The sequence below is a fragment of the Phaenicophaeus curvirostris genome, chromosome 1 (assembly GCF_032191515.1).
Source record: "Phaenicophaeus curvirostris isolate KB17595 chromosome 1, BPBGC_Pcur_1.0, whole genome shotgun sequence".
NCBI lineage: Eukaryota > Metazoa > Chordata > Aves > Cuculiformes > Cuculidae > Phaenicophaeus > Phaenicophaeus curvirostris.
This window is the reverse complement of record NC_091392.1, coordinates 30,748,648-30,775,891: the sequence shown is the minus strand read 5'-3', so window position 1 is coordinate 30,775,891 and position 27,244 is coordinate 30,748,648. Positions and strand designations below refer to the sequence as shown.

General features: G+C 38.2%; 2 protein-coding genes across 4 annotated transcripts in view; one reads left to right on the top strand and one right to left on the bottom strand.

The window, feature by feature from the left end:
• Nucleotides 1-27,244, bottom strand: part of PPHLN1 (periphilin 1) — a 354,335-nt gene that overhangs the window by 159,411 nt on the left and 167,680 nt on the right. The window lies entirely within an intron of this gene.
• The window catches only part of GXYLT1 (glucoside xylosyltransferase 1), a 34,124-nt gene that overhangs the window by 774 nt on the left and 6,106 nt on the right, over nt 1-27,244 (top strand). Inside the window, exons 2-5 of one of the 3 annotated variants that reach the window (XM_069851745.1) lie at nt 8,419-8,511; nt 18,652-18,826; nt 19,799-19,924; nt 20,765-21,016. In XM_069851745.1, the coding sequence (XP_069707846.1) occupies nt 8,419-8,511; nt 18,652-18,826; nt 19,799-19,924; nt 20,765-21,016 (646 nt within the window). Of the gene's footprint in view, nt 1-8,418; nt 8,512-16,590; nt 16,648-18,651; nt 18,827-19,798; nt 19,925-20,764; nt 21,017-27,244 lie in introns of those variants that run through there. The other 2 variants (XM_069851761.1, XM_069851754.1) reach the window with 2 other exon arrangements.

Here is a 27,244-nt window from a genome sequence, read left to right as displayed (position 1 = left end):
GAGCACCGGCGTCCCACAGGCCTGTACCGGGGAACAGAGGTTTGAAAAGGCATAAAGCATGAAATTGAGAACTTTAGGAGGCGGTGTTGTGGCTGCAGCCGGGACGAGGAGGGAGGAGGAGAGAGGCTGGCGTCCACCTTTGCTGTCCTCCTGTCCCAAAATCACCCTTTTTCCTTGTGGCAGGAGGAGAGATGTAATGAGAGGGGGTGTTTTCTTCTTCCAAGCTAAGTAATTGTCAGGGTGTTTCATTTCTGAAACTTGATAACTTTATGATTATCAACTATAACTTTATTTAAGCAAAAATACTTACTATGAGTTGCTTTAATAGAGCGAGCCTTCTCACAGGGAACTGTGATTTCAGCTGTGCAGTTAAAGTCCTGTGAATGTGAGCAGCTCACACTGCATATAGCCGCGTGTTTCTCTTGCCTGCCTCCTGTCAGCAGAAATGTTGATGGGGACAAACAGTGAGTGAGATTCTGGAATAAAAAAATACTAGTTTTCCTTTACATTATAGTTTCATGGTCCTGCTCACCTGTGGCTACTGGAATGCTAATGTCAGGAAAAGAGAAATGACAAGAAATCTGTCGCTAAAGCTGGAGGAGAAATTAGGACCAGGCCTTTCTGGGCCAGTCTACCTCTGTCTCTGCTTAGATTCCGCACCACTATAAAGCAACGTGAGTTTGATGTTTTTTTGTGTGTCCCTCCTGCCCAGTGCTGCACGCACCCTGGCACTCTCCCCTCCTTACGCTGCTTGTGCTCCCCTCATCAGGCAGGTGAATTGATCTGAAAGCTTCCTCGAGTTTGGCCAGTTCAGCACTCTGAATTGTCTCATGTAGTTACGAAAGTGTTGGTGCTGATGCAAAGGAGTTGTGGTGGCTGGCAGGATGACAGAAGCTCTGACTTAATAATCTTAAAATATCATGAAACAGCGTTCTAAGTTGTTAGGGGTGGAGTCAGCTGAAATGTGAAACCTAGCTTTTGACTGGTGTAACTACTTGAGAGAATGTTTTCTTTGCCCCCCCTCATGCTGTTGCTTTAGTTCAGACTAATACAGACTATAACTTGGAAAAAATGTGAAGATGCTTGTTCCTCGCTTTTAGTTCATGATTAAAAACTCATTGTTAAGAAGCTGAAATCTATTTAGTTCTAAAGAACGTAACTGGAATTAAAGATTTAAGCTTAACAGGTCTATGTAAGATTTCATCGGTTTTATAAATCACTTTTACATGGTAATGTCAGGAAAAAAGTCAGGTATGACATTTGTTTTACTAAAGAAAATGGGCAATTTACATGAAGGAAACTTGTTTTGGGTAAAAGATGATAGTCTAAATAATTTGTATTAGTAAATGTTGAAATGATGTTGAGGTGCATCATGTTCCTAGTTAGCAAAAAAAGAACCAATTTTATTTTAAAAGCTGTACTTTTTTTCTTTTTTAGTGTTTGCACTAAAGTGTAGCTTTTAAGTCAAAGGTACTGGTCGGGGAGAACCCTATCAAGGTGCAGGAAGCTTCTTGCTGGAGTGAGGTGGGATGAGATCCAAAGCTGCCCTGTGTTGCAGTGTGGAAAAGCCTTACAAACTGAGAAAGTTATTTTCCAAAGGTCTTAAGTGCTGTAAATAATTCTGCATACAGTTTCATGGGGGCAAATCACTGCCTGTTTGACACCTGTGTGGGAATTCTTTACCTATGAACTGCTGTCAAGCTGAAGGATCAGGGTGAACATCATTATGTTGTAAATTATTGAAGTTTTATATGCTGTTTGTACAAACTGTGTGCAAAACTCAGGTGTGAGTCAGTCCCTTAGAACAGTCCTTAAGAGGCTTTTGTTCAAGGAAGAAACCAGTCCTGTGGCAGTTAAGTAACCTCACCTTGAATGTTACTGCAGGTGCATGTTTCAATTATTCTCAAGTAGTAAATCGTGTTGCATTCACCGTGTAACTGTTGCATGCCTCTTGGTGAATGTATTGGTGGTTTTCAGCAGTTTCTGTAGCAGAGACTGAGCATGACAGCCACTTGGCTGTTCTATGCCCACTTCTGACTATCTTGTGATAGTGCAATATCCTAAAGGGTTCAAAACTTTATAAATTGTGTTCAGATAACCTAATCCTTCTTGAATTTTGACATTTTATAAGCATTAATAGTAACTTTCAGTAATGGGCTGCTTCAGCTGTTGCCACTGATAGCTTTAAAATACAGTTTGGCAAAGCGAGCCGTATGAAGGCGTTTATGTGCTCAACAGTGATTTCCCGTTCTCTTTAGCCAAGAAAGGTTTTCTTTGCCTGAATAACCCAGAGTTTAGTATATGAGACAAGGGCAGAAAGAGCTCCATTGTACTCTGTGATTGGGGTGGGGGGGTGGGGGAGGGAAGGATTTCTGGTGGTTTTCAGAAGCAAGTAGACATGAAAACTGCAAGCTTTGAATAAAGCTCAGGCATACCACACCTGGAAGAATTTTGCAATAGTGATGAGTCTTTTAAGTGGAAAATGTTTAATTAAAAGGAAGTACTGTACTGAAACTAGAATTACAGGCTCAGGCAAGATCCTTCAATAAATACAACAATTCAAGGGAGATTGTTGGGTAATTACTTGGGTAAGGAGTTGTTTGTTACAAAGGCTATACAGTACCCCGAGGTACAAGATGACTAGAAACTAAGGCCTGTGTCTCAAAATAGTTTTTCTTTTGTGTCACATTTCAAGACTATTTAACTAAATGCTAAGATCAGGTTTTAGTTGTGAAGAAAGATTAACTGTGAAGGCGGATTGTCCTGCTGATTATTCACTCCAGTGAGAAAAGTCATAATGAATAGTCATTACTGTTGTCTATAATAGCTAAAGAACAATAGATCTGAACTTGGGGGAAAAAAGCAAATAATAAAGTGTCTGCTTCCAGAAGATGCAAAGTCAGTCAAAAGCCACTATATGGACTCAGCATTTTTTCATTTGCAGGTATGAGTTATGAATGAAGAGGATGGTTGTGAAATAAATTAAGAAAACCCCATAGAATGAATAAATGCTTATTTGCCACATGGATGTCATTTTATAGTGCTATAATCTGCTATATGTGGACTATCTCTTCAAGTCAGTCTTTCCTTGTGTGCTTTCAGATCAGTCAATTAGCTGATTGTACTTGAGAAATGAATCTTCAGTTAATTTTATCAATATTGCCACTTCAGTTAGGCAGATAATGTTCGGCTTTTCATTCAGCTCCAAAAAAAAGTGCTATCCTAATGGCAAGTTTGAGAAGAGAGCAGGAATCAGTCTGCCATCAGTTCCGTGATTTCAGTGAGGTAAATGAATTTGACCCTATTAAAATGAAACATTTTTCTGTTGTGCTGTAGTTCAGCATTCTTGTGTACAGCCACACTGTTACATTATATGTGACACCGATAACCTGACTGTATCTGTCTTTTGTTCTCTACTATCCTGGCAAAAGGAGAGTTAAGTGGATTATAATACAGGGAAAAGCGTAGGAAGTAAACCCATAAGCTTAAGTCAGCAGAAGAGCGTGCTTGTGATAGTTAGATTGTTCTTTCCTTGCACTGTACGCAGCTGGTCTTCTCTGTGTCAGGACTTAACCAGCAGTTTCACTGGTATGCTTCTTGGCTGCTCTTGTGCCTTAAGAAATTGGTGTAGGAACTGTCTAAGCATTTCAAAATATGAGTAGAACTCTTAAAAGGATGAAACATTGAACAATTTGAAGTTGAAACTTCATTTAAAAAAAAACCTGCTGAATTTGTCAAGCAGTTATGTTGAGAAGCAAGTGTTATTGTACATAGAAATGTTGTAAGTTAATGAAACATTTCAGTTAAGAAGTTTGTCCTGTGCCAGACATCTAACATTACATCTGCTGTCTCCTGTCTGATAAAGCCACTGCTTCTCTGACAAAACACATCACGACAAATGTCTGAAATTGCTGCAAATGTTCAGGAAAAGCTTTTCAGAAGAATCAGAGATTCTCAATGTATTTGGGAGTTGAATTGATCATCTCTTATCTTCCCAAATTTTTACTCCTATGACTATGAGCAGGAAGGAACTTCAAAATGTGTCCTTCCTGTTTTGCTGCACATTGTGGATTATGCTGAAGGTGAGACACCAGCCTGTCTGTTAGTTGGTTCTTGCTGTTGGTTAGACTTAGGTTGGTAATGCAGTACTGACGGGAGGGCAGTAGTCATGCCTGCAACCCTCACCATGTGGACATATTGCTAAACTTGCTGTGAAATTGCAGTTGTATACAAAGTGCCACATGGACTGAAAAATACACATGCAAATGTGATCTCCATTAATAGTAAGCCTGCCAGTGCATTTAACAAAGGAACTACTTTTTTTTTTCCCTTTTTTTTTTTTAACCACTGATTGTTGGAGGATTCCTTGTGGTTAAAACTTCGCTTGCCCAAGCACAGGACAAGTCTTCACAAATGCGACTTGTTTATTGCTGTGTATTTTGCACACAAATGTAAAATTGTCCTTTAATTCTGAAAAGTATTCTTCTGTTCAGGTCACAATATAGACACTTTTGCTCTGTCTGCAAGACTGAAATTGTTACTGTACAGTGTTGTTGAAGTTAAATTACCTGATAAAGGTAATTATGAAATGCCTGGTTGTCTAAGGGCATACACTGAACTGGCAAACAGATCTTTGAGAATGCTTGTCTGTGACACCAATGATCTTTAAAACTTTATATTTCTTTGGTTTTGTATTTTTGACAATGGTCGGTGTTAGGAGTTCACCAGCCCATCAGTGTGATGGAAGCGAGGCTGCTGCAGCTTCATGTCCCTGGGTCCAGCCAGTAGCAAAAGTGAGCATTTATTCGCAGCAGGCACATATACCCACAGTGCCCACACACACGGCTGCCTGCAGAGATCAACATGGAGAAAACAGCGCTTACACAACCACAAATGCAGGTGGCCCGATTCTGTTCCCTTCTCTGGCTGATCAGGGTGAAAGGCTTTTAGTGAGCAATGTATTAATGTATACAGTGTGGATCCCTCCAGTAACTGGCCTCAGACACTCACTCTGTCTGGGAACTGGCTCCTGGTCCTCTGGTTTCCCCTGTTGCTGGCCTGAGCATGCAGAACTATGAACCTTTCAGCCCCTGTTCAGCTGCTGGTACTTGGATGCTCTTGGACATGTGCGTATTTGCACAGATGATTATACTATGGATCCTTCCAGTAATTGGCCTTAGCCTTATGGGAGCTGGCTATCGAATTGCCTTTTGCAAATGGGCCTTTCAAATAGCTGATTCCAGAAATATGGCCTTAATGTCAGCCAAACCTAAAACCCTGAGGCCTCTCAGGTGGTTGGCTTAGACCTTGTGGTCATCCCAGTAGCCATCCATCAGACCTGAGAGGTTCTTTCAGTAGCTCAGACCCTCTTATCTCTGCAGAGTCTGGCCCAGCCTTATGGTCTGCCTGATACCTGGCTCCCAAGCCTCTTATTCTACCTGTGGGCTAGTCTGGCTTGATGCTAGTGATTAAGTGCAACAATATGCACACTCACATGCTGTGTGCACAGAAGTCTCTCCAGTTTCTGGCACTGCAGGCTCATGGGACCCTGTGATCCACAGCCACCTTTTCATTTGCTGGTACTTGGACCTCTGTGCATGTACACAGAATGGAGCACCCGTCACCCAGGAAACAGAAATGGAGTTTAATAAGGAAGCTTGTGATCAGGCACACAACGTGGCCAATCATACTGACTGGCAGCCTGTTTACATGTGACTGGAGCCTCTTACCATCTTCTCTCTGTTTTTGTGTTCTCATTCCTCCACAGTCCACTTTGATCTCACAGTGAGCCCCACACCCCTGCGGGCAGTCAGTAAGGTGATCTGGAGAGTCTCTCCTGTTGCTTCATCTGGTGGATCTTCTGCTGTCCTGCACTGGGGCTGGTTGAGGGCAGTCCATGTACCTGGGTTAGATTGCTGGGTTTCCGTCATATGACATTATTTTCTGCTTTCTGTTTGTGGAGACTGGACTTTAATCACATAAGCCATAATAAATGTGAGCAAAATATCCCTCCCTAATTCTGAAGGTGACTATTCCTGTCTGACGAGTAACCTCGCTTAGGTAATAATGACTGTGACTGCTTGATGCATTGATACAATGCATCTCCCTAGCTTTTGTAAAGCACTTGTGGTGTGTTTATTTGTAGACTAAGCTTTCCTCAAGTTTTATTTCAAGTTAAATTAATATCTTTGTGAGCAGCCTTTTGAATCATCTTACAGTGAATAACAAGAAGAAAATACTGTCCAGTAATTCCAGTCTCTTAATCCTTTGTACGTGAAAGCTTTATGGAATGTGGTAGTATACGGTCTGCTGGGAGACACTTCTGTTTGCAGGAAAAATGTCCTGATCTAACATGAGGTAAATTACATACATTATGTATCCTAGTAGCGTTTTTGATTCAAACATGGAATTTATTAATCAAATCTAAGGCTGACAACCTTGTCATTGTGCTAAATGGGATATTGGAAAGTCCTAATGTGGCAGAGAAGTGACCTGGGCATTAATTCAAGCTTGCCTTCTTGCCTTGGTGATCTGGATAGGATAGTAGCTCAAGGCAGCTAAGTAACCACAGCTCTTGACAGCTGGAAGAGAAATCCCCTGTAATAATAGTAAGGTAATAAAAATCTTCCAAACCAGAAAACTGTTTTTGACAGAGTCTATTAATTTATCCTAAAAGTAATGAGAGACTTCAAAAAGATACACAGTGGAGATCATAAAGATTGTTCTTCAGATAAGCACAAGGTCTTAACATGCCTTGAAGTTTTCAAGAAACTTCAAAAGCCACAAAGATTAATGTAAGAAAGAATCTGGCAGAGAGAACTTGTGGATTTATACCATTTACTTTCTCCAGAGGAGTGTGGATATCCTAATCACAATCTTTATTATCCTTTTTTTGTATCTGGATATTTATTTATAAAGACCATTCCTAAGTAATGAGATAGAATTAATTGATAAATTCTTGCAAACACATGTATCTGCAGGATATGAGGTTTTCCTGCAATCTCTATTAAAGAACTGCTCACCCCCCAACACTTAATGAGGCTTTCTGAAACACAGTGTGTTTATGTGGTCGTTTTTCTCTGGTGTTGAAAAAAGAAAAAAATAATACAGGTTACCATTTTTGGTGCTACATTAATCTGTTAAATCTAGTATCTGTGAAACATTGGTTTTACCAGGTAACCCTACCAAGATGCCTGATTAATTTCAAACTTGCAAAGCCAGCTTCCAGGAGAGTTCTGAGCTGTAGACCTTAAATACCTTTTCACCATCAAGCTTTTGTGTGGCTTTTCTTCTTGTGTTGTTTGTTCACAGATACCAACTTTCAGAGGAGAATAAACGCTTTTGTCATTGTGTCACCAGGGCAGGAAGGATGGGCAGAGGAAGTCACTTGAGCCATGCACCTTGCTTTGCAATATTCTACTTGCTTGCTTAAGACTTTAAATCTTGATGTTGATTTCCTCACCAGAACCTTTGAAAATACACTTCTGTTGCTCTTTTTAATTAATTCTTATATTACTGGTGCGTAAAACATAGCGTTGGACTAGTAAAACCTGCTTTTTTAGTTGTTAGTGTAGCACAAGTCAATAAATTAATAATCTTGTAATTAGAATCATAGAATAGCCAGGTTGGAAAAGACCTTTTGGATCATCTAGTCCAACCATTCCTATCTGCCATTAAACCATGTCCCTAAGCACCTTGTCTACCTGTCTTTTAAACACCTCCAGGGATGGTGACTCAACCACCTTCCTGGGCAGCCTGTTCCAGTGCCCAATGATACTTTCTATGAAAAATTTCTGATATCCAGCCTGAACCTCCCCTGGCGCAGCTTGAGGCCATTAATATGGAGAAGGAAAACTTGCTAGATGTGGTGACTATTTCTATACTGCACTAACCTTGTGAAACAGTGGAATTCATTGGTGCTGCAAATCCCTGGTTTTTGTTAGAAATCAGTTTGAAGGTTTGCATTGAATAGCGTCATGGATAAATAGAGATTGTTTTTAAACGGACAAAGTAACACTGAATGTTCAATTTGCTCCTTGGCTTGAAGCAGACAAAGGTATTGCAAAGGTGAAGGAGTTCTTTCCAGCAGTAAGTGTTGCCATTCAATCTGTTACCTATGGATTTATACTAAGCCATGAACATAGAATGACTCTCAAAAATCCCAATCTCACCGGTTTTGTCACTCTGAAAATACATGAAGGGAAAAGGCTAAAGAGTGGGGGAACATTTTTCCTTAAAAGAATCCTTCTGGTTGGCATGTAATACCTCCTTTTTTATATTATCCAAGTTCCATTACATACCCAGTCTCCTGCCCGATAATTAACTCTCCAAATTATGTTTGAGTTAGAAAATAATCGATTTAACTTTGCCATAAAATCAGTAACATTTATATAGGTTATTTTTGTCTTATCCTGTTAGGTGTAAGAATTTATCTGTATCTTTCTGGAATTCCTATTGGATGCTGCCCTCTGATGTTTGTGGAATGAACTGCTATTGGGAAGCTGCTTTTAGGTAGGACCTTTTATTAAATGGTACTTTATTATTTGATCGCAGACAGATATAGCTGATAAGTATTTTTGGTTATTTAGCAAGGTGACAAAGCAAAATATTTTCATCACTTCACCTCCTTATGCTATTGTTGCCTTTAGCTGGGATTTCTCCTCTTCTATTGTGTTTTTGAAGTTGTCAACTCAAGCATTATTACAGAGAGTAGATTTGTTTCAGTTGTGTTGCTTTATTAAATAGAAACTTTCTAACTTTGGTAAAAAGTCTATCAGGCGATAGTCTGAAAAGTTACTGGTGAATTAATTTTTTTGAGGAACAGTACTTGCTGCACAGTAATACTCATGATGTAACTTGCAATAAAAACTGGCAGATATGCTTAGTAGTTAAATTCAGAGGTTTTTTTTATTCAAGTGATATATTATATACAATTTGAGGATGCTGTTTTAGAATGTGCTTTAAGATATAGTATGTTAAAGCATATCCTATCTCCTTAAAGTTGCACGTTTAACAATAAGTTTAAATGGGATGATGTGGTTGTTCAGATGCTTTAGGCTGTTGGATTACAGAATTAGTTTGGAAATAAGTGAAAGAAGCCTTAAGCTACTTGACAGTATGTTCTCTAACCTGCAGGGTTCTCTTCAGTCTATAGCTAAAGCTGTAAGTTAACTTTTCATGTATTTAAAATTCTACAGGTCATCTTTTGATATGGTTTTCTCTTCCTTTTAGTCTGAAGCTTGAGTAGTTCTAGGGAAATGAAAGGAAAAATAGTTTAGCTTCATGAAACTTAATGTATATTTGAAAATTATGTTTGTGGACAAGACTTTGGATCTGTTTCATATTCCTCTCAGCTTTTTAATCTTATCAGTTCCCAAGAAGTTACTTGAAGAGATGGCTTAGACTGATTCTTAGTCTGTTAATGAACTGTACCTGCAATCTGGGGCTGCTGCATATTTCTTCCTGTGCTTGGTAGACAATGAGTCATTCTCTTTTGGCACAGGAATTCATCTGACTTTCCCTTTGGCTGATTTAGCTGTCTGAATGGACTAAATACACTTCTCTTTTTCCCCTTGAAGGTTAGCTTCTGAGAGGTTAGCTTTATGAAGGTTAGTACAGGGAGAGTAAACCAGATGTCAGTGCTGTTCTAGTGGAAGGCAGAGGGGCTTAGCCTATACTTAGTGGGGGGACAGGATGTGATTGTGAGCTTCATTCATCCATGGGCATCTGAGCCAGTCTACCTGTAGTGCAGTGCTGAGAAAGGAGAGGGTCTTGTTGTCCCTCTGACCCCTTTGCCTGTGATGGTGTCCATAAACTTTTCACAATAAAATGCAATTCGCTAAAATAGCAGAAAGTCCTTTTTGCATTTTCTGCCATGCTTAAGGCAAGTGGGAAGCTGGAACCAGAAGTGAAGAAAACCCGTGTGGTTCCTTAAGCTGTACCTTAGGCTGTAACTTTTATTAGTCTGTTAAGAAAGCCATAGTGTGGCTATGAAGACTAGTCTGTTGATTCATTGATAATGGCATTACTGGGCAACTGCATTTTCTTTGATGGTGAAACAATCATCATTATGAACCCCTAATATTTGCAGAATTTCATGTTTATACATTTTGAAACTGGAAGAAAAAAGCTGCATGAATGTGTAGAGGGGATGTGGTGTTCGGATTAATAATTTCAGATTGAGTTTGTTTGTTTTATCAATATACTACTATTAAATCAATCCCTGTATCTTGTGCTGACTCTGCTTGTTGCAGCTCACCGAGGTATTCAGAGGGGGAGGGCCTTGCCTCCCCTAGGCTTTATTTATTTCTTATTCTGTTTAATAAGTTCAGTTCGTTTCTGGGAAGTGTCGTGGGTTTGTGTAAGAGGAAAGTGCACCCTCTTTGGGTAGCAGCAAACAATTACAGTGGCTCAGCACCTGAACCTGCTGGCTAAGTCTCATTTCCGTGTATGTTCTGGAGTAACAAGAGATGGTTGCATTTTGTTTTCAGCTTTGGATTAGAGTTATAATTTTGTTTAACTCTCAAACAAAATGTGTGCATTGTATTAGGAGTTGAAGGTTGTAGACTTTTGATATAATCTTATGCTTCAAATGTGATACTTGGTAGCTGTCCTCAAGTTGGCATTTAGATTTTTGAAGGAAGAGAAATGAACTTAATTCCACACAAGTTTATTAACCACAACCAGTTAAGTCTGGCATTCAGATTGTGTGTGCAGGACCGCTTCAAAATTCTTTGTGAAGATAAATCCTCTTGAAAGCTTTTTCTGTAAAGAAGGCAACATAGTGGTTCTAAATTGTGTATCTTTTGAAACTGAAAGGAATGAGACTTCTTATTCCAAATAATTTCACCCTGGGTTGACAAAGTCTTTGTGTTCTTGTTAAGTGCAGTTGCTGTAGTGAGGTTCAGAATAAAGCTGGACTCTGAGGAGACCGGAACAGGGAGAGGAACATGAGAAAACTCTTAAGAGACGAATATCTGATTGAAATTTTAGGATGGCTAACTTTGCTGTCTATAGATGTGCCAACAAAATAATGGGAATTCCAATGAGTTGGCTTTTATTAGAAATGGCAGAGTCTGGTCATTGAACTGCAGTAACACTTAATCTTGAATCTTCTGTTTGGCCTAGTTTAGTCAATAAAAAGAGAACAGTGCTATTCATCCAGATCATAAATAATTTTGTGAATGCAGATTCTGGTGCTCTGTTCTTGCTGTTTCAATAAACTAACCAAATGAGTTTGTTCAGAGGAGTAGATAAGATAGCCAGCCTTTCTTTGACAACAGTAGATAAGTAAAATTTATTGCAGTCTTTGAATGTATCCTTTCCCTTACCCAGTGAAGTTTTCCAGACTTTGGAAGACGGTCCTTCAGCTTCTGGATTTTTAAGTCTTTTCTTTGAAAAAAAACTTAGCTTGTTATCTCTCCATTTCTAACTTGAAATTCCAGTTGGGTTTTTTCTCCTGGATATCAGAACCACAGGGATTTGTTTATCCGTAAGAGAAAGAACTTGCCATAGACATTTTTGTAATGCAGCTTGCTATGTCATTTCCTCTGAGTAGTTGTAAGGGTATAAAGCATGATGTGACAACTGATGTTGTGTGGATTTGTAAGACTCAAGTTAGTGTAATAGACATGTTGGAAACCTGTAGAGGAATTTTGAGTTTTTTTAGGAGAGGTATTTATATTGACTTCAGTATGACTTACGCTTTAGCAAACTCAATGTCATCTGAAATCAATGAGCTCTGAGCAGTTGCTCATTCTAATAATGGATAATAAGGTTCTTATCTCTTTAAGTTAATTAGTGTCAGATACATTGCCTATGCTGTATGTTGGGAGAATTTTGGAGCTATTCTGAGCCCACATTTTTTTTTTGCCATTCCAGTTACCAACATTATTAAGACAGAATGTTCTGTGTCATGCCTGTGGTGCAGAATATTTCTTGTTAGCTTTCACAGTGACAGAGGAAGCATTGAGATCACTTTTACATCTAGTGGCATTGTTTAAATTTTTGATAAAATTTATGCTGATAAAGATAACATGAGGCTCAGGTTTCGCATGATCTAGGTGATGCATATCTTTTCTGGTACACTTTTCAAGGTACTCTGTTATTTAGCTGGTATGGCTCCTTATTTCCTACTGAGACTGATCAGGAAGAAATTCTTAGGGGTCATTACTATGGCAATCTGAACTGCCAGATGTCAATTGTTGGATGTTGCTTCTAAGTGAATTTTAACTTGTGTTGCCTATTTGAAAAACAAATGGCTCTTTTTTCCTAGTGTATTGTGGTCCTGCTGGTGTGAATATACTGAGATGTATTGTGACAGTCCTGAAAAACAGGACTTCTCTAAACGAGCTAGCTCATTGCAGGGTGGGACTTCCAGCTCTTGTGGTAGTTTTTTAAACGGCTAATATATTGTAACTTAACTCAATTAGTAGATTAGGTTTTTGTTGTTGAATAGATGACATTTGGACATCATAAGTGCTGATATCATTAGCATACTTTTACAAAAAAAGCTCTGATTATGACCTATTTTTAATTCAGTATTAGAATTTACTACAAGAGAATTACTACAGTTAAAAAGCTGAGCAAAACCTAGAATTTTCATCACTTTCAAATACATATAATTTCTGAGATTACCTTGATCCTGCTTCTTAGAAACCTGAGAATGATTTAATTGCAGTAGGCTTTGTTGCCTTCTCAGTCTGCCTATTTGCTTTTCTTTTTTGGTGAATAAGGGCTGCCGGGTTCGGCTCCTTGATGATTGATTTATTTAAATCAAACACAAAGCATTAAAAGAGGGAACGATGCGATAAATAAGCCATTTGTATTGTATTTGCATATCTAGCATTTGCTTTCCTGAGCCATACTATGGTGCCAGGTTTGAAATAATGCAGGTTGATAATGTGAAAATATTTTCCCTGCCTGTTCTTTGCTAATTGTCAGAAAACTTCCGATGTGGGCAAGATATTTGTACTGATAATAGCTTAGCTTTTTATATTGCAGAAGAAACCACCTTTGCAATAGGCTTCTGTTTGTTATTTTTTTAAGCACAGACAACTTTAATACAGCTGAACTTGGCAACCTAGTCCATTTGATCATAATATCAAGGAAAGTTAGTTTAATGAAGTGTAAGGACTGAGAGACTTTATTAAGCACCTTTGTTTAGGAAACTGAATATTGCCTGGATCGTGTGCATTCTAGAACATAGCATGATGGCAACTTTCTCAGAAAACGGCAGATAGTTTTACATTGTTCAAAACTCATGCGATTGTATTTAAAATTGTAAGTCCTTAGTGGTCTGAAGTTAAATTTGAAAAGGCAACTGAGGTGAATTTATTGCTTCAATTATTTATACCACACTGTGCTCTGAGTACCTGGATGCTAACCTTTCCTTCCTCGGCTTCCCCAGCCACGTGGAAGGAGTGAGAGGACAGTCTGATTGCCAGTGAAGTTGAGCAGGGAGCTTCCTGATGGTCCCTAGGCATGTTCTTAGCAGTCCATCAAAGGATGGGAAAAAGGAACTCTAGTGTACAGTTTATAATACAGAAATAAGGCTGACCGTGGGTCCTTCATGGTGTTAAGTAGTAAGTGTCACTGTAGTTGAATGTGCTTTAAAAAAAAGAAAAGGAGAAAAATAAAATTGCCCTTGGTCAGATTGACAGCTCTGTGAACGTTACGCAGATCTCACCAGATGCTCTGACACTGCTGCTGCTCTGGAGGTTTGGAGTTGGGAAGGCAGCAGTGTGTGCCCACAGCAGAAGCTAATGTACTGCAACCTTGGTAAAGCAGGCTAGGATTAGGAAGTCTTAATGATAACAAATTAGATGGAGTTGTATACCGGATTCCTTATGTCTTTCTGGGTGTTCCTGAGGATTTGGTATCCCCTCAGCTCTGCTCTTAGTGTGTTATATATGGGTAGGAACAGGAAAATCCTGCCTTAAATGTGTGCAGGAGTGCCTCCGTGCAGTATCACGTGCCACGTCTAGAGAACAGAGCTGTGATCTTTGTGGAGCTGGGGAGTATTTTGGTGACAATATGATTTTGGTTTTATTTTTTTTCCCAATAACTTCAGTTGGGATGCAGTGAAGGTTCTAGAAGAGTACAACCCATCAAAACGTACCGCTGTAGCTTCCTAGTAAATTATTGCTTCATAATTTTAATGGACCTAGAAATGCTAATTAATATACAGTGTCTTAAACATAGGACAGTGGCTTGACAGACAGGCTCTGGAAAATCTTGTTGTAGCAGATTCATTGAGCAGAATTAATCAGTACAGAATGGAGGTCTACACTTTACACAGAAATACTTCAGGGCAAGGCTTGTACCTGGTCTCATGCTGCTGTTGAGCAGTGCATTTTAAGGTATGTGGTTTTGTTCTCATAGTGTCAGAGTGGGTTGCTTTTAGTATGTTCTAAACTCATGGAAGAATGACCACTTGTTCAAGTGATTTATTTAATTTATTTTTATGTTTCCTACCACTGATGTGTAATCAGCATCCTCAGACAAATAAAGTTCTCTTATTTATCCCTAAATACTCAAATCCTGTCATGGCTTCTTGCTCAGTGTCTTCTGTTGGACTACAGATGCATTCTTTACTCTTCCATTTTAATTACCAGAGGTTCCCTCCTGCAGGAGTTAGGACTTACACATTATTGGAGGTTTACTTTTCTTTAGAAATTAGGACTCTCAAATCTTCCTTCTTAGTCTATCCAAAAGCCTTTCCAAGATATACTGGTTTTATCTCCCTCTATTGTTGCTTTTCCTGTCTTTTTCCCCAGCTACTCCCACACCAAAAATCCAGGTTACTACTATTTAGAATTGTGCATATAAAAATCTGCATTTGTATTTTTGTGTTTTCTTCATAGCATCTGAACATTTTTTTTTCTTTTTAAATATCTCCTTACTTTAGAAAGTATCTTAACATTATCAGAACCTGGGTTTGAGTTTCAGTAGGGGTATTGCTCTGATGCCAGAGCTGTGATACTCTGATGCCAGACTTGCTCAGGTTCAGACATATTACAGTTCTTGTAACATGTATTTTATTTTGCTTATGCTCAGCTCAACTGACCTGCTAAAAATAATATGCGTTGCTGAAAAAGCTTGTCATTCAGTCATACCAAAGCCAGGGCTGGCTAAATGAACCAGTTTTTCCTTTCCCTGTCTTCTCATGAGGTGATTGCATGACTAACTGCAGTAGGGGGAAGATGGGGAAAAGGGTTACAGAGGCTGGAAAGTTCATGAAGAAAAGGGAGCAATTGAATGTGGGGAATTTTGAAAGGGTTTAGGAGAAAGGGCCGAAGTGATGTAGATGTAATATTGAAGAAGGGAGCGACACAACTCATGGCATAGGTAACTGGCTCCATGGGAGTGTGTGTTAGTATTGAAGGTGAGGCTGCAAGGCTCAAGGTGGTAAGCAGTGCTGGACAATGTAAACTTTATGCTGCTTCTTGTGGGAGGAGGAGAAAAAAGTGATGAAAATATTGGCAGTGAAGCCTTAGCTCAAGAGGTGTAGGTAGTTAGCATTCCTGGATGAAGGCAGCGCAATCGTTTCCCCCGGGAGTAGAGAGAGATGTGTATTTAGAGAGAGGAGCAGCACTGGGGCTTGATTATTAAAAAGGATGCTGTGATTGCCAGTGGTCTGTATGAAGGGAACTCAAATGTAGCTTATAATCACTAAGGGATGTCTCTTATTAGAATCTGGAATAAGAACCACAATTTTGAAGTCTCATAACTGCTCCTACCACAATATGTCTCTGAGATATAAAATGTCTTATCCCTTCTTAGTCCACAGAGGGAATGGTGGCCTGTTCTTTCCAATGGTTTGCTGCTCCATCTGCTTCAGGGGTAAAACTTTGTGTTGTGGATTTACAGATCGGAGTCCAGCTGTTCCCCATATTGTGGAAGCTGAAATTCAGTTGTTAGGTTTTTCTGAATATTTTTTTGCCTTTAAGTTATTTTAAAGCACAGATATAAAAAAATTGAACTAATCAAGTCAGAAATTTGTAGAACAGATTGTCTGAACAAAGTGGCTATAAAAGCGTTGTAACATGATCAGTCTGTTTTTTTGTTGTGTGGCTTGAAATTTTCTGTTATTCGCAGATGTCACTACATGTAGAAATAATAAAGTGCAGTCTTTGAATCTCAGTGTATTTTTGAGTTGCTTTGCTGTAATTTTTGTTGCACTTTATTCATGGAAAGCCATGTGTTACATGTGGTGCAGAAACTTGGCTTTCAGCTGTGCAGGTTGTGCCCATATTTATCACATGACCTTGCGGTGTTGGTGTAGGCTCTCATGACTTCAGGGCTTAATTATTCTAACTCCCTTTCCCGTGGATTAGTGATGAGGCTAATCTGCTGCTTGCAGCTTGTTCAGACTGTGGCAGTGTACTTATTTGAGGGTTTCAGCTACCCTCATCACATTCAGCTTGCTTTGTTTTTTTCTATATTAGCTACTTACTACGTGGTGTAATGTTTAAATTAGCTTTGTGTATAAAGGTCTGAATGGGCAAGCCTCAGGTACATTTAAAAATTCTATTTTGTATTTTTTTTTCCTGTTAACCTGAACTAACTTTACAGGTTTTGCTCCTAGACTTAGAAAAGGTTTCAGGCTGTGGATTAAATCATCTGAATTTAGATGTCTGCATATAGGTGTGTATGTCAAGCAGGTCTTAAGCAGTCATTAAAATTGAAACAGCATGGAGAATGATGTAGGTGACTAGCCATTAAATTGCTGAGAAGTAAATGGCTGGTGCTGAGAAGCACTTGAGTATCCTAGATGTCTCCTTATGACTAATAGGTACACCATGATATTTCAGACACACAGTCCTTTTGGAGTGGCAGCTGTAGGTCAAGTGTGATATTCTAGAGCTTATTAAATGGCACCATATCTGTTAAAAAAATTGTATCAAGCCTTAGGTATTTACTTTGAAATAAGATGAATTTCTGTCCATGCTCCATATCCTGCTTGCTAGATCTCCATTGGCTTTAATGAGTCTTTGCACACAATCTTTTATGTTAGCATCTTCATTTAGAAGTTTTACTTTGGATCTGAATTCTACCTGTGAGGTCTTTCATCTGTGATTTTTAATAATGCCCCAAACCTTGACTTAAGACTGACTGCATATTCTAATTAAAATTTTATTAACCTTAATTCCCTGGAATGCCAGAGTTTTTTAGTTCTAGGACATTAAACTCTTCCAAAATACAGAATGTGTTTTAAATGCAGCCAATATTTATGGTATTAAACTTCAGCAGTTTTACAGTGGTATCGTTGCTTATATTTTGCTTCATGGAACTCAAGAAATCTGTCTTACTTTCCTATTCCTTAAATAAAGAAAGACATTTTGCATGGTATCTTTTGTCAGTATAAAAGAAAGCTTGTATGCATTTAAATGTTTTAGTTACATAAATTGGGTGGAGATTATGTGCTAAGGATCACATCTGTGAATTTGTTTTCAAGTGTCTCTCTATTTGGCAAGTTTCTAAGAAAGGGCGGTATGTTTGCCAACCATTTCTCTACTGTTACTGGTTTGGGAAAGTGTTTTTTAACTTCAGATTTATTTTTTTTCTGCATAACCTGGAATTAAATCTTCAGATATTCAGTTCTATTAGCCCCCTCCTCCCACAGTCTATGTGAATATCTCAAGCGTAGAATATTGTTTTCAGTTATGCTTAAATTCTTTGAAAGCTTTTCTGATTAATTCGATATATGAAATCCAGGAGAAAGTAGTTTTATGTTTAATGTACGCACTGTGTTTGTCACCAAGGTAATGGTATTTACCTGATGATAATTTTAAGCCTATTGTATTAAAATAATTAAATAACTTTTAAATGTACCTCATATAGTACATACCATGTGTACTTTTCACTGTAACTGTTGGACAGCTTTCTTCAGGAAGAAGGGAATTCTCAGTCCCCACACCTTGCTGTGGTTTAGCCCCAAGTACGTGTGTTCAGTGTATCTGAAAGATTTTCCAGAACCACTGGGAGCACAAGGACATCCCGTAAGCCATTTGAGCTGCGGGTTTTCCCTGCAGTTGTACTCTGTAGGATGGAAGGAAAGGAGAATCCTTTTTGTTTGCCAGTGCTCTTCAGAGCTTCTTCTGAAGAATGGGTTTGACAAAAGGACTCTAGTGGAGCAGAAAATGGGCAAAACACCCAGATCACTCAAAGATTTTTAACAGAGCCTCTTAAAAGTAGAGGCTATCTGACTTCTGTTGTTGGATTTTACTCTGCTGTATTTATCAGGTTTACCTGTCTCTATACTGTGGAGAAAACAAATGCATGCAAACTAGCATGTTATTCGCCTTTCACTTTTCCATGTAACTTCATGTGATCTTTCTTTTAACATATCTCTTTTGGTGGAATTCCTTGATAGTAATGGATAGTAAGATTACTAAGAAAATGTTTGCTTAGTTTCTGTACAGCTCCTCCATACATAGGCTGGGATTGTGGGAGCGAATATGAGAATAGTTCAGGTTAAACGTAAGCATGTGTATGAGGTGTAATGCTGTAATTTGTATCTTTTGTTTGAATTGTCCTTTGCTGATTTAAATGTGATAAAGGATATTTTGTTAAATTCCATAGTGCAGTAATATTTTCTTTAGGTATGTGCTAAAAATAATGTCAAATGTAAAAATATTTTTGTATCAGATATCATTATATGAAAACACGTTCTTCTGAGAAAATGCATCTAGCAGTGGTTGCCTGTGGTGAAAGACTGGAGGAGACTGTAACTATGTTGAGATCAGCTATTATTTTCAGCATCAAACCTCTTCAGTTTCATATTTTTGCTGAGGACCAATTGCATGAGAGTTTCAAAGACATAGTAAGTACCCAAATAACTTACTAAATAATTTTATAGTACAATTTGAATAATATATAGCATTTTCTCTATTTCTTGGGTAGTAGTTATTGGATATAGTGGCAGAAAAACAGGGGTCTAAACATGAGGTAATACTTAAGTGTTTTGTAAGGTTGGATGGGGATTTTTATTTTTTTTCCTGTGGAAAAATGCCAGTTGCTGATGTGAAAGCTTTTCATAGAGATGGACTAAAACTTCCTGATGTGTCACCTTGAATCTGTTAAACTCAAATCTAGTGTTCTGAACACAAACCAGTTATCTTGTGTGAGCTTATTTAAAGTTGATTTTACAAGAGAAAGTAGAGATCTGCCTTCTTTTGTCTGCATACTTACAATATAAGTTAGCCTTACATTGTCTAAACAATGTAATTTTCAAATGTCTTTGAAAATGGTAGATATGGTTGTATTTAATATTAGTAAATTCCAGTTCATGAATATGACATTGTGACTTGAATAGCAGTATTAGAAGTTGAGTAGTAATATAGCTGTGTTTTACTATTTTTTTTTGCTTAAAATGTCATACTAATTTATGGCACTAGTATGTTAGGCATAGTTTTTTATATATATATATATATATACACACATTAACATAATGGGGTAAGGTTATTTTAAATTAAGAAAGGCATCTTTGGTATTTCTCCTTTGGAAACTAATTAAGAGAGGGAGAAAGTTTTATTTGATGTATTTAGTTTTTGTAAGCACTAATTTGTTTTGTATATGATCTGAAATGATATGTTTTCTTCGTAGTGGCCTGCAGGTGCCACTTTTTTCAAGTATTTTGAATAGCTGGCAGATTCTTGTGTTTCAGGAAGCATTTATGTTATGGAAGAGGGCTGTTGCAGTTGTGTTCATGAAGTTATTGGTTTGAATGAGGGGGTGATTTCTTTTTTGTAATAGAATTGAGCTGAAGTAATTTTTGTGATCTCTTTTCACATAGCTCGATGACTTTCCCTATGAAGGAAAAGTTAATTACACATTATATCCAATAACATTTCCAACTGAGAGTGCAGCAGAATGGAAGAAATTGTTTAAACCGTGTGCTTCACAAAGGCTATTCTTGCCAGTAAGTTATTCTGCAATAGGGCAATAAAGAAGTCTGTTTATGAAACATCAAGCTGTCTTTGTTAAATCTAATTTCTGCTTAGTTTTAAATTAAGAACTACCACTACTTCTAAAAGTTACTTTTGTAACATCCAAAAAACCCCTCTAAATTGAAGCTTGTTCTGTGACGCTAATACACCATGGAATAAAAGCCCTTTTCTCATTTGCGGTGTTATGGCAGAGATCCTCAGCAAGAAGTACAGGTCACATCATCCTCTCAGGGCAAGAAGGATTTATCACGCCTAATCTCCTCATTTTTTTGGAAAGTTTCCTGCATGTGTAGGTCTGAGGAGCATTAAAATAAAAGGAAACAAGAAATGAGGTAGTGTTTCGGGAGTGTTTCCTTCAGCTTTTTCTTTGCTCATCTTAGACACTTCAGAAATCATAGTTGAGGCTGGGTGAATTATAGCAGTGGCAGCCATCTCCCAAACATTGTCTGTTATGGGGCTCCCTTACACCTCTCCCTTGTTTGATTAGATGCAAGGGAACAGGAGATCTTGTTATGGTAATGCTTCACCTGGCATGCAGCCTACTCCTGAAGAGCCCTGGGATATAAAATGTAGACTCAGTGCCTTTACTTTATTCTTCTGTATAAACCTTCTGTTTCACTCTATAAAAATTCTCCAAGTGAGAAAAGAGGTAATATTGGCAAATTCATTGCCTACAACATGTTAGTCTAAAGTGAATTTATTTGCATATAACACAAATGTTATAAAATTTATTGTGTAATTGCAACAACTTCTGTTTTGTGAAGAAATCTACTAAAACTTAAAATTTGGGTTTATATCTTTTTCCGTCACAGTTAATCCTAAAAAATGTGGATTCACTACTCTATGTTGATACCGACATCCTGTTTTTGAGACCTGTTGATGATATTTGGTCTTTTCTGGGAAAGTTCAACTCCACACAAATTGCTGCAATGGCACCGGAACATGAGGAGCCTCGTATCGGGTGGTATAATCGCTTTGCTAGACATCCCTATTATGGAGTAACTGGAATAAATTCTGGAGTCATGTTAATGAATATGACTCGTATCAGAAGAAAGTATTTCAAGGTATGTGTGTTGCCTTTATTGAATTTTCTGTGGGTCTTTTAATGAATCTTTTAATTCTATTCATGTTTCAGATTAGGATGGGACAATATTTTTCACAATATTTTTCATGTAATTGGAAAATGCTCTAAAAATACACTGTGTTTAAAATGGGATCTGACTTGTGTTTATAAAATGTCAGTCACTGTGAGACTTGGAATTTCTGAATTTTAAATATGCTTGATTGTTTTATTTTGCCTTATTTCTGACAGATCCTGTGACTTTAACAGTCTGCTGTAAATTACACTTGTCAGTAGATACTCTGGTATTTTTTCTTCACTGTAGAGATCCCAGAAAATGCTTAATGTATGCTGTAAAACTAACTTTAAAATATATGTGGTAGTATGACCACGAGGTGGTGCTAAAACATTTAGTAAGTTATTTTAACCGCGCGGTTTCCAAATTTGATCTGTTGCATTGTGAGGAGGTGATTATCACCTTAAGTGTTGTTCTGTTTACTTTGAAGTCATAAGTTTTGCGAAGAAAAAAGTTCATAATGAAAATACTTTTAAAAGCAATGTATGCAGCCGCTTTCACAGATGGGAAAGCTGTTCTCACGTGCTTGAAACACCAGTACAAAAGCAGTCCTATGTGATTATGCTAGGGGAAAAAGTACTTCTATATTTAAGATAAGTTTGATTACGGAAAAATAGTCATGCAGTCAAAAACTGCTAGAAGGTGCATCCATTTGAGGGACAATATAAACTTCAGAGGACAATACTCCTGTGTTTCCAGTTTAAGAAAGATTTATCTTTCATTGTAACATTCTTGCTATGTATTTTTGTTATGGAAATACAGAGAATTTAATAAAAATGGAGAATGGATTATCTCTGTTGTAGTTAAAGTAGGAAGTTACAGTAGCTGTAGTTTCCCCAAGAAAATACTTAGAATGATAGAATGGTTTGAGCTGGAAGGGACCTTAAAGATCATCTAGTTCCAACCCCCCTGACATGGGCAGAGACACCTCCCACTAGACCAAGCTGCTGAAGGGCCCATCCAGCCTGGCCTTGAACACTTCCAGGGATGGGGCAGCCACAACTTCCCTCAGGTTCCAGTGTCTTACCACCCTAATTGTGAAGAATTTCTTCCTTACGTCTAGTTTGAATCTGCCCCTCTTCAATTTATACCCATTGGCCCTAGTCCTCTACAAGCCTTTGTAAATAGTCGCTTCCCAGCTTTCTTGTAGCCCCCTTCAGGTACTGGAAGGTTGCTATAACGTCTCCTTGGAGCCTTCTCTTCTCCAGGCTGAACAAGCCCAACTCTCTCAGCCTGTCCTCATACGGGAGATGCTCCAGCCTTCTGATCATCTTTGTAGCCTTCCTCTGGACCCATTCCAACAGATCCATATCCTTCTTATGCTGAGGATTCCAGAACTGGACACAGTACTCCAGATGAGGTCTCACAAGAGAGGAATAGAGGGGCAGAATCACCTCCCTCATCCTGCTGGCCACACTTCTTTTGATGCTGCCCAGGATATAGTTGGCTTACTTGTCTGTGCGTATCATCAGTGGAATCTTGCATTGTCTATTTTGCTTGTTTTCCTGATCTGGAGAAATGAAAATATTGAAAAGTATAACAAGAAAATATGGGACTGAAAACTGCACAGATCTTAACCTCTGACAATGCATTTCTGTGTAGTGCATTATTTTTAATACAGTAAACTCTGAGATAAGCTTGGTCTTCTAATTGTATTGTGTGAGAATTCTGATTAGTCTTCTCACTATAACTTAGGTTGTCTATTTATTTAAAATGTATTCATTTTTGCTAAAACTGTAGTTAAAATTTTCAAAAGTATACAGATTATGTAGAATACTAAAATTGTCTTTCAAATTAACTGCAGTTTTCTAGAGAACAAATCTTTGCTCCTCTAACACCTGAAAGTGATGGCTTCTTAAAATTAAGGTGTTTATATACATGTTTAACTAGATGAATGAATATTTTGAAATTCAAAACGGAATATTATCCCTTTCTCTTGGTACTAGAGGGCTGGAGTGTTTTCCAGATCCTGAAAATATCTGCTACGTATTCCTGATGTTGCTATGTTTTATATTTATTATGCTGTGGAAAACGCCTTGGAGATAGTGATTATTTTTTTTTATAATTGCTCTTTACTATGGGGGTGAATATCTGTGATCTTACAAGTTCTCAGCTGTAAGGCAAGGCACAAATCCATACGCTTTTCTCATGATTCTACTGGCAAGCTTCAGTATGCCTAACATGATGCACAGTTTCAGGTGAAATGGGCCACTGAACTTCTTTCTGTAGTGATGAAGGCTATGTGTCATAACTGCTATGGGATATCAGTGCAAAAAAAGTCTTAAATTGTCCAGAAAACATTTGTCTTTCTGAAATTATTCAGTATGTATTGTCCTAAGAAAGCCTGTGTGGTGAGTCACAGGCTTAGCATTCATACAGTTAAGGGAAAGGAATTGAGATAGAAGTGAGCTACCTATTTCTGTTCAAGTATACTAAATATTCAGAGTTATGAAAAGTTATTTGAGAAAGGGAGGCTGAAACAGAACAAAGCTTCCCAATAGCAAAGCACTGATTCAAAGCCCTTTTTGATAAGTGTAGTTAACAACAACAAAACAGAGCAATTAACCTATTCCCCTGCTCCACTTCAGTTGTCTTAAAGGTTAGAAATACAGCATTTTCTGCCTTAATTATTAGTCGTCACTCTTTGGCACCCTTCCCAGGGCTCTACTGTCACTTGAAACTTAGACTTCCCCTTCCATGACTGATGCTTATATACTTGCGGCCTTTGCTTTCACATGTCTTCTGAACTTCATACTTGTCCAGGAATGCTTGTGTGCACACAGTGGCTATTGCTCAACCATTTGAGACTAGTAGGACACATAAAGAAATTCTTTAGTTCTTAGTTGACAGTAAGAATTACAAAAGAAATAAAAAAAGAAATAAAAAAGATGGTGTGTTTGTATACCTGTGGTTTTTTTTCAATGTGCAGCTTTTAACATGTTTGCTGAGAACTTGCATGAATTTAATCTCTTTTGTTTCATTCCTATACCTTCTCCCCCCCCTCACATTCTCATCATCCTGTATCATTCACCTTTCTTGGAGTCTTAGTCTGATATCTTGAGCAAGAAACATAGATACAATGTTTGGACGCATGGTGTTTTGATATATATGGATTTTCTGCTTCAGCTGAAGCATGCCCTCTTTGAATAGCCTCCTTGATTTAAAATCTCGCCCCAGTGTCTTTCAGGCCCTGTATAACAAATGCTGAGCAACTAGCTGAGCACCCGGATGTTTTACCTCTGTATGTTTCTTGTAAGTGTGATGTTTGTTATTCAAGCTTTGAATTTGTAGAGATGGATACTTTCTCCAGTGTTACTGGCTTGCTAAGACTGTGTTAGACCATATTGCCAGTGACCAGCATACTTATTCAGTGGAGGTCTTTTGGTATTTGAAGGCTCAGAATTGTTTCTGATGGAGACTATCTCATGATTTCTCATCTCTGCTACTGACTTGATCCTTCCACCTATTGGACACACTGGAGAATTGTCCCGTAGCATTAGGCTTGTTGCAGTGAACTCACGCTGGTCAAACCAGTTTGAGGATTTCTAATCAGAGAGCTACTAGGTTACCTGAAACGTAGGAATGATAGAGCTTGGTTATTCTCATATCATAGCTAGATAGTGCAGTTTGGGTAATGGCTAAGCAGGAAATGAGTTTCTGTTATACACTATTGATTGATGAGATCTTGGCTTAGAGAGTACTCAGCAAGAAACAGTTTAGTTTGTGCAGTATGTGGAGTGTGATCACTTGTGGAGCATTACAGCGCCCGAAGACACACGACTTTTATTACAAAAACTCTGCTGTTCACAGAGACTTGCAGAGACTTTGTTTTCATCTGCAGGTTCCTTGAATGTCTTAAAAGTAGGATTCATCAATACAAGAAATTGCAAAACTCACCGCAAAACTTTGAAAAGGATGTAGTTTAGTTGAGACTATACACAGTAGGCCTGATAGTGTATGTTGTCCCTTGTGACTGATAGCAGAACTACTAGTCTCAAGCCTTTAAAAGAGAGGTAGACCAAATTGAGAGCTAGGGACCATCCTAATATCCCTTGTCAGCAATACTGCAGATGCTTTTGGATCTTAGAGTTACTGTCCCATGTCTTGTCCCAATAAGCAGCCTGATCACATGCAGTAGAACTAGAAAATGCTTCATTGTCTTATATGAAGGTCTAGATTTGTTTGTTTATTCAGCAGACTCAACAAATTCCCCAATGAGTGTATAAGTTCTTGGAATTTTGTATCTTTAGAAGCTGCCTGTAGACCTTTTTGTATGACTGTTAGTGGCTAGAGCACTCATGGAAGTTTTGGATAAGGGTATTCCTCCAATACAATGCATTTAAAACTGTGGGTTCTTTGTTTGTTGTAGTTTATTCACCCTGAAATTGGAGACTGAGCTGCTTGAGGCCTTTCAGCATCAAGCATCTGCCTTCTGTCATCACGTGTGTTTCTAAGAGTCAGGAGGAACGGAAGATGAATAAATGAGAACTGTAGACATTAGCCAGTGGTTACAGTGCTCACCTGGGTAGCAGAAAACCTGTAATTCCATATATTGCTCCAGGATTAAGTCATCTTTCATCCACTTATTTCTTCAAGCCTCTGTCTTCTCAAGACTGTCAAGTCTATTCATTTCAGACAAGCATCCTAGCTCCTTGGCTATCTGTGGTGCCTGATGGAGGTTGTCACTCCTGGTCCTATCTATCTTGTTTTGTGTGTTTTGAGACTGTGTGTATATATATAGTACAAATATATAGACTGTATATATGCATACATACGTGTGTATACTTGCCTACAGATACATATGCATGCCCATATGGTTTTTGATCTAGTGTGGACATTAAACTGCATAACTGGATATGCGAGTAGAACTGGTAATGAATCTTCTGATGGATAGTGTCTACCTGTGGTCTCTGCTAGGCAGCAATTAGCAAATGGAAATGTAAAACATGCAAGAGTAGTTAGGAGGTAGAGGAAGTAGTGGGTGACTTTTATTATATTTTACTCATAATTCATAGATGTAGATACTTTTAAGCTCCAAGACATGTAGCAAATACCACAGATGCAGTGTTTTAACAAGAAGTTGTACACCAGTGGGGCTTTCTGAATAGACAACAACGACTTTTTATCAAATTTATTAAGAAACTTTAGTTGTTGTGATACCTGAGATGTGGGCGCTCATGGAAAGAAATGAGCTCTTAGAAGATCAAGCAAGTCTCAAACAAAGTAACTCCAAATAGTGTGTGCAAAGGAGAGGTTGATAGGTATGAACAGACAAAAAATAAATAAAAATAAAGAAAAGCTCAGAGAGTTTCTGAGAGCTAAGGCGTTATACGCTTTGTTTTTTACCATTCAGTATTGCTTAAGGCTATGCGGTGGAAAATACGGTGAGCCTGTGCAAAAGCTAATAGCTTCTAAAAAGAATGTTCCCATCTTTTACCAGCTGCTTTTCCCTGCTTTTTTAATTTACTTTTTTCTAGCCTTTGGTGTTCATTGGTCCCTATTATGATTCAGTTGAATATGTTAACAGTAGAAATGAGAGATCCTTCTGCTGTGATGTAAATCAGCTCACAAAAGCATGTCGTGTTAGGACTAAACTGTTAGTGCAAGGTAAGGATGTAGTCATGTAAGCAGAAGGAAAAGGGCTTCCTCTTGTTAGGTATTAAGGAAATCAAAACTGGTCAGCTGTTTGTGGGACACAGCTGCAGTCTGTTTAGATATTGTTATATGATTTTATTTTTCCTCAACTTCATATTTTCTTACCAAAATTAAGGGAGTGGCAATGCTAGGTTGCTACAGGATTAGCACGGCAACTCTTTGAAGTCTGACTTCAGCCTTGGCCGGGCAGAAGTCTTACAGGACAGACATTAGTAATGACCAAACTAATTAAGACATAGCATCTAAATGAAAAAAATAACCAAACAAACACATAGGGGAATATCTTAATGTCCTTATGTATATTTTCTTCTTACACATTGTCTTCCGCTCAAAAATTTGTGGAATTTTGAGTGCTCATAAGAGCCTGTCTGTATCAGCCTGGTGGCATCAGAGGAATACCCACCACCATTGGGGTTTTTTTGCCTTAAATCTCTTTTACCTTCTTTGCAACTTACTGAGTTTTGGAGAGAAGGATTATGTTCTGGAAATCTTTAAGTTATC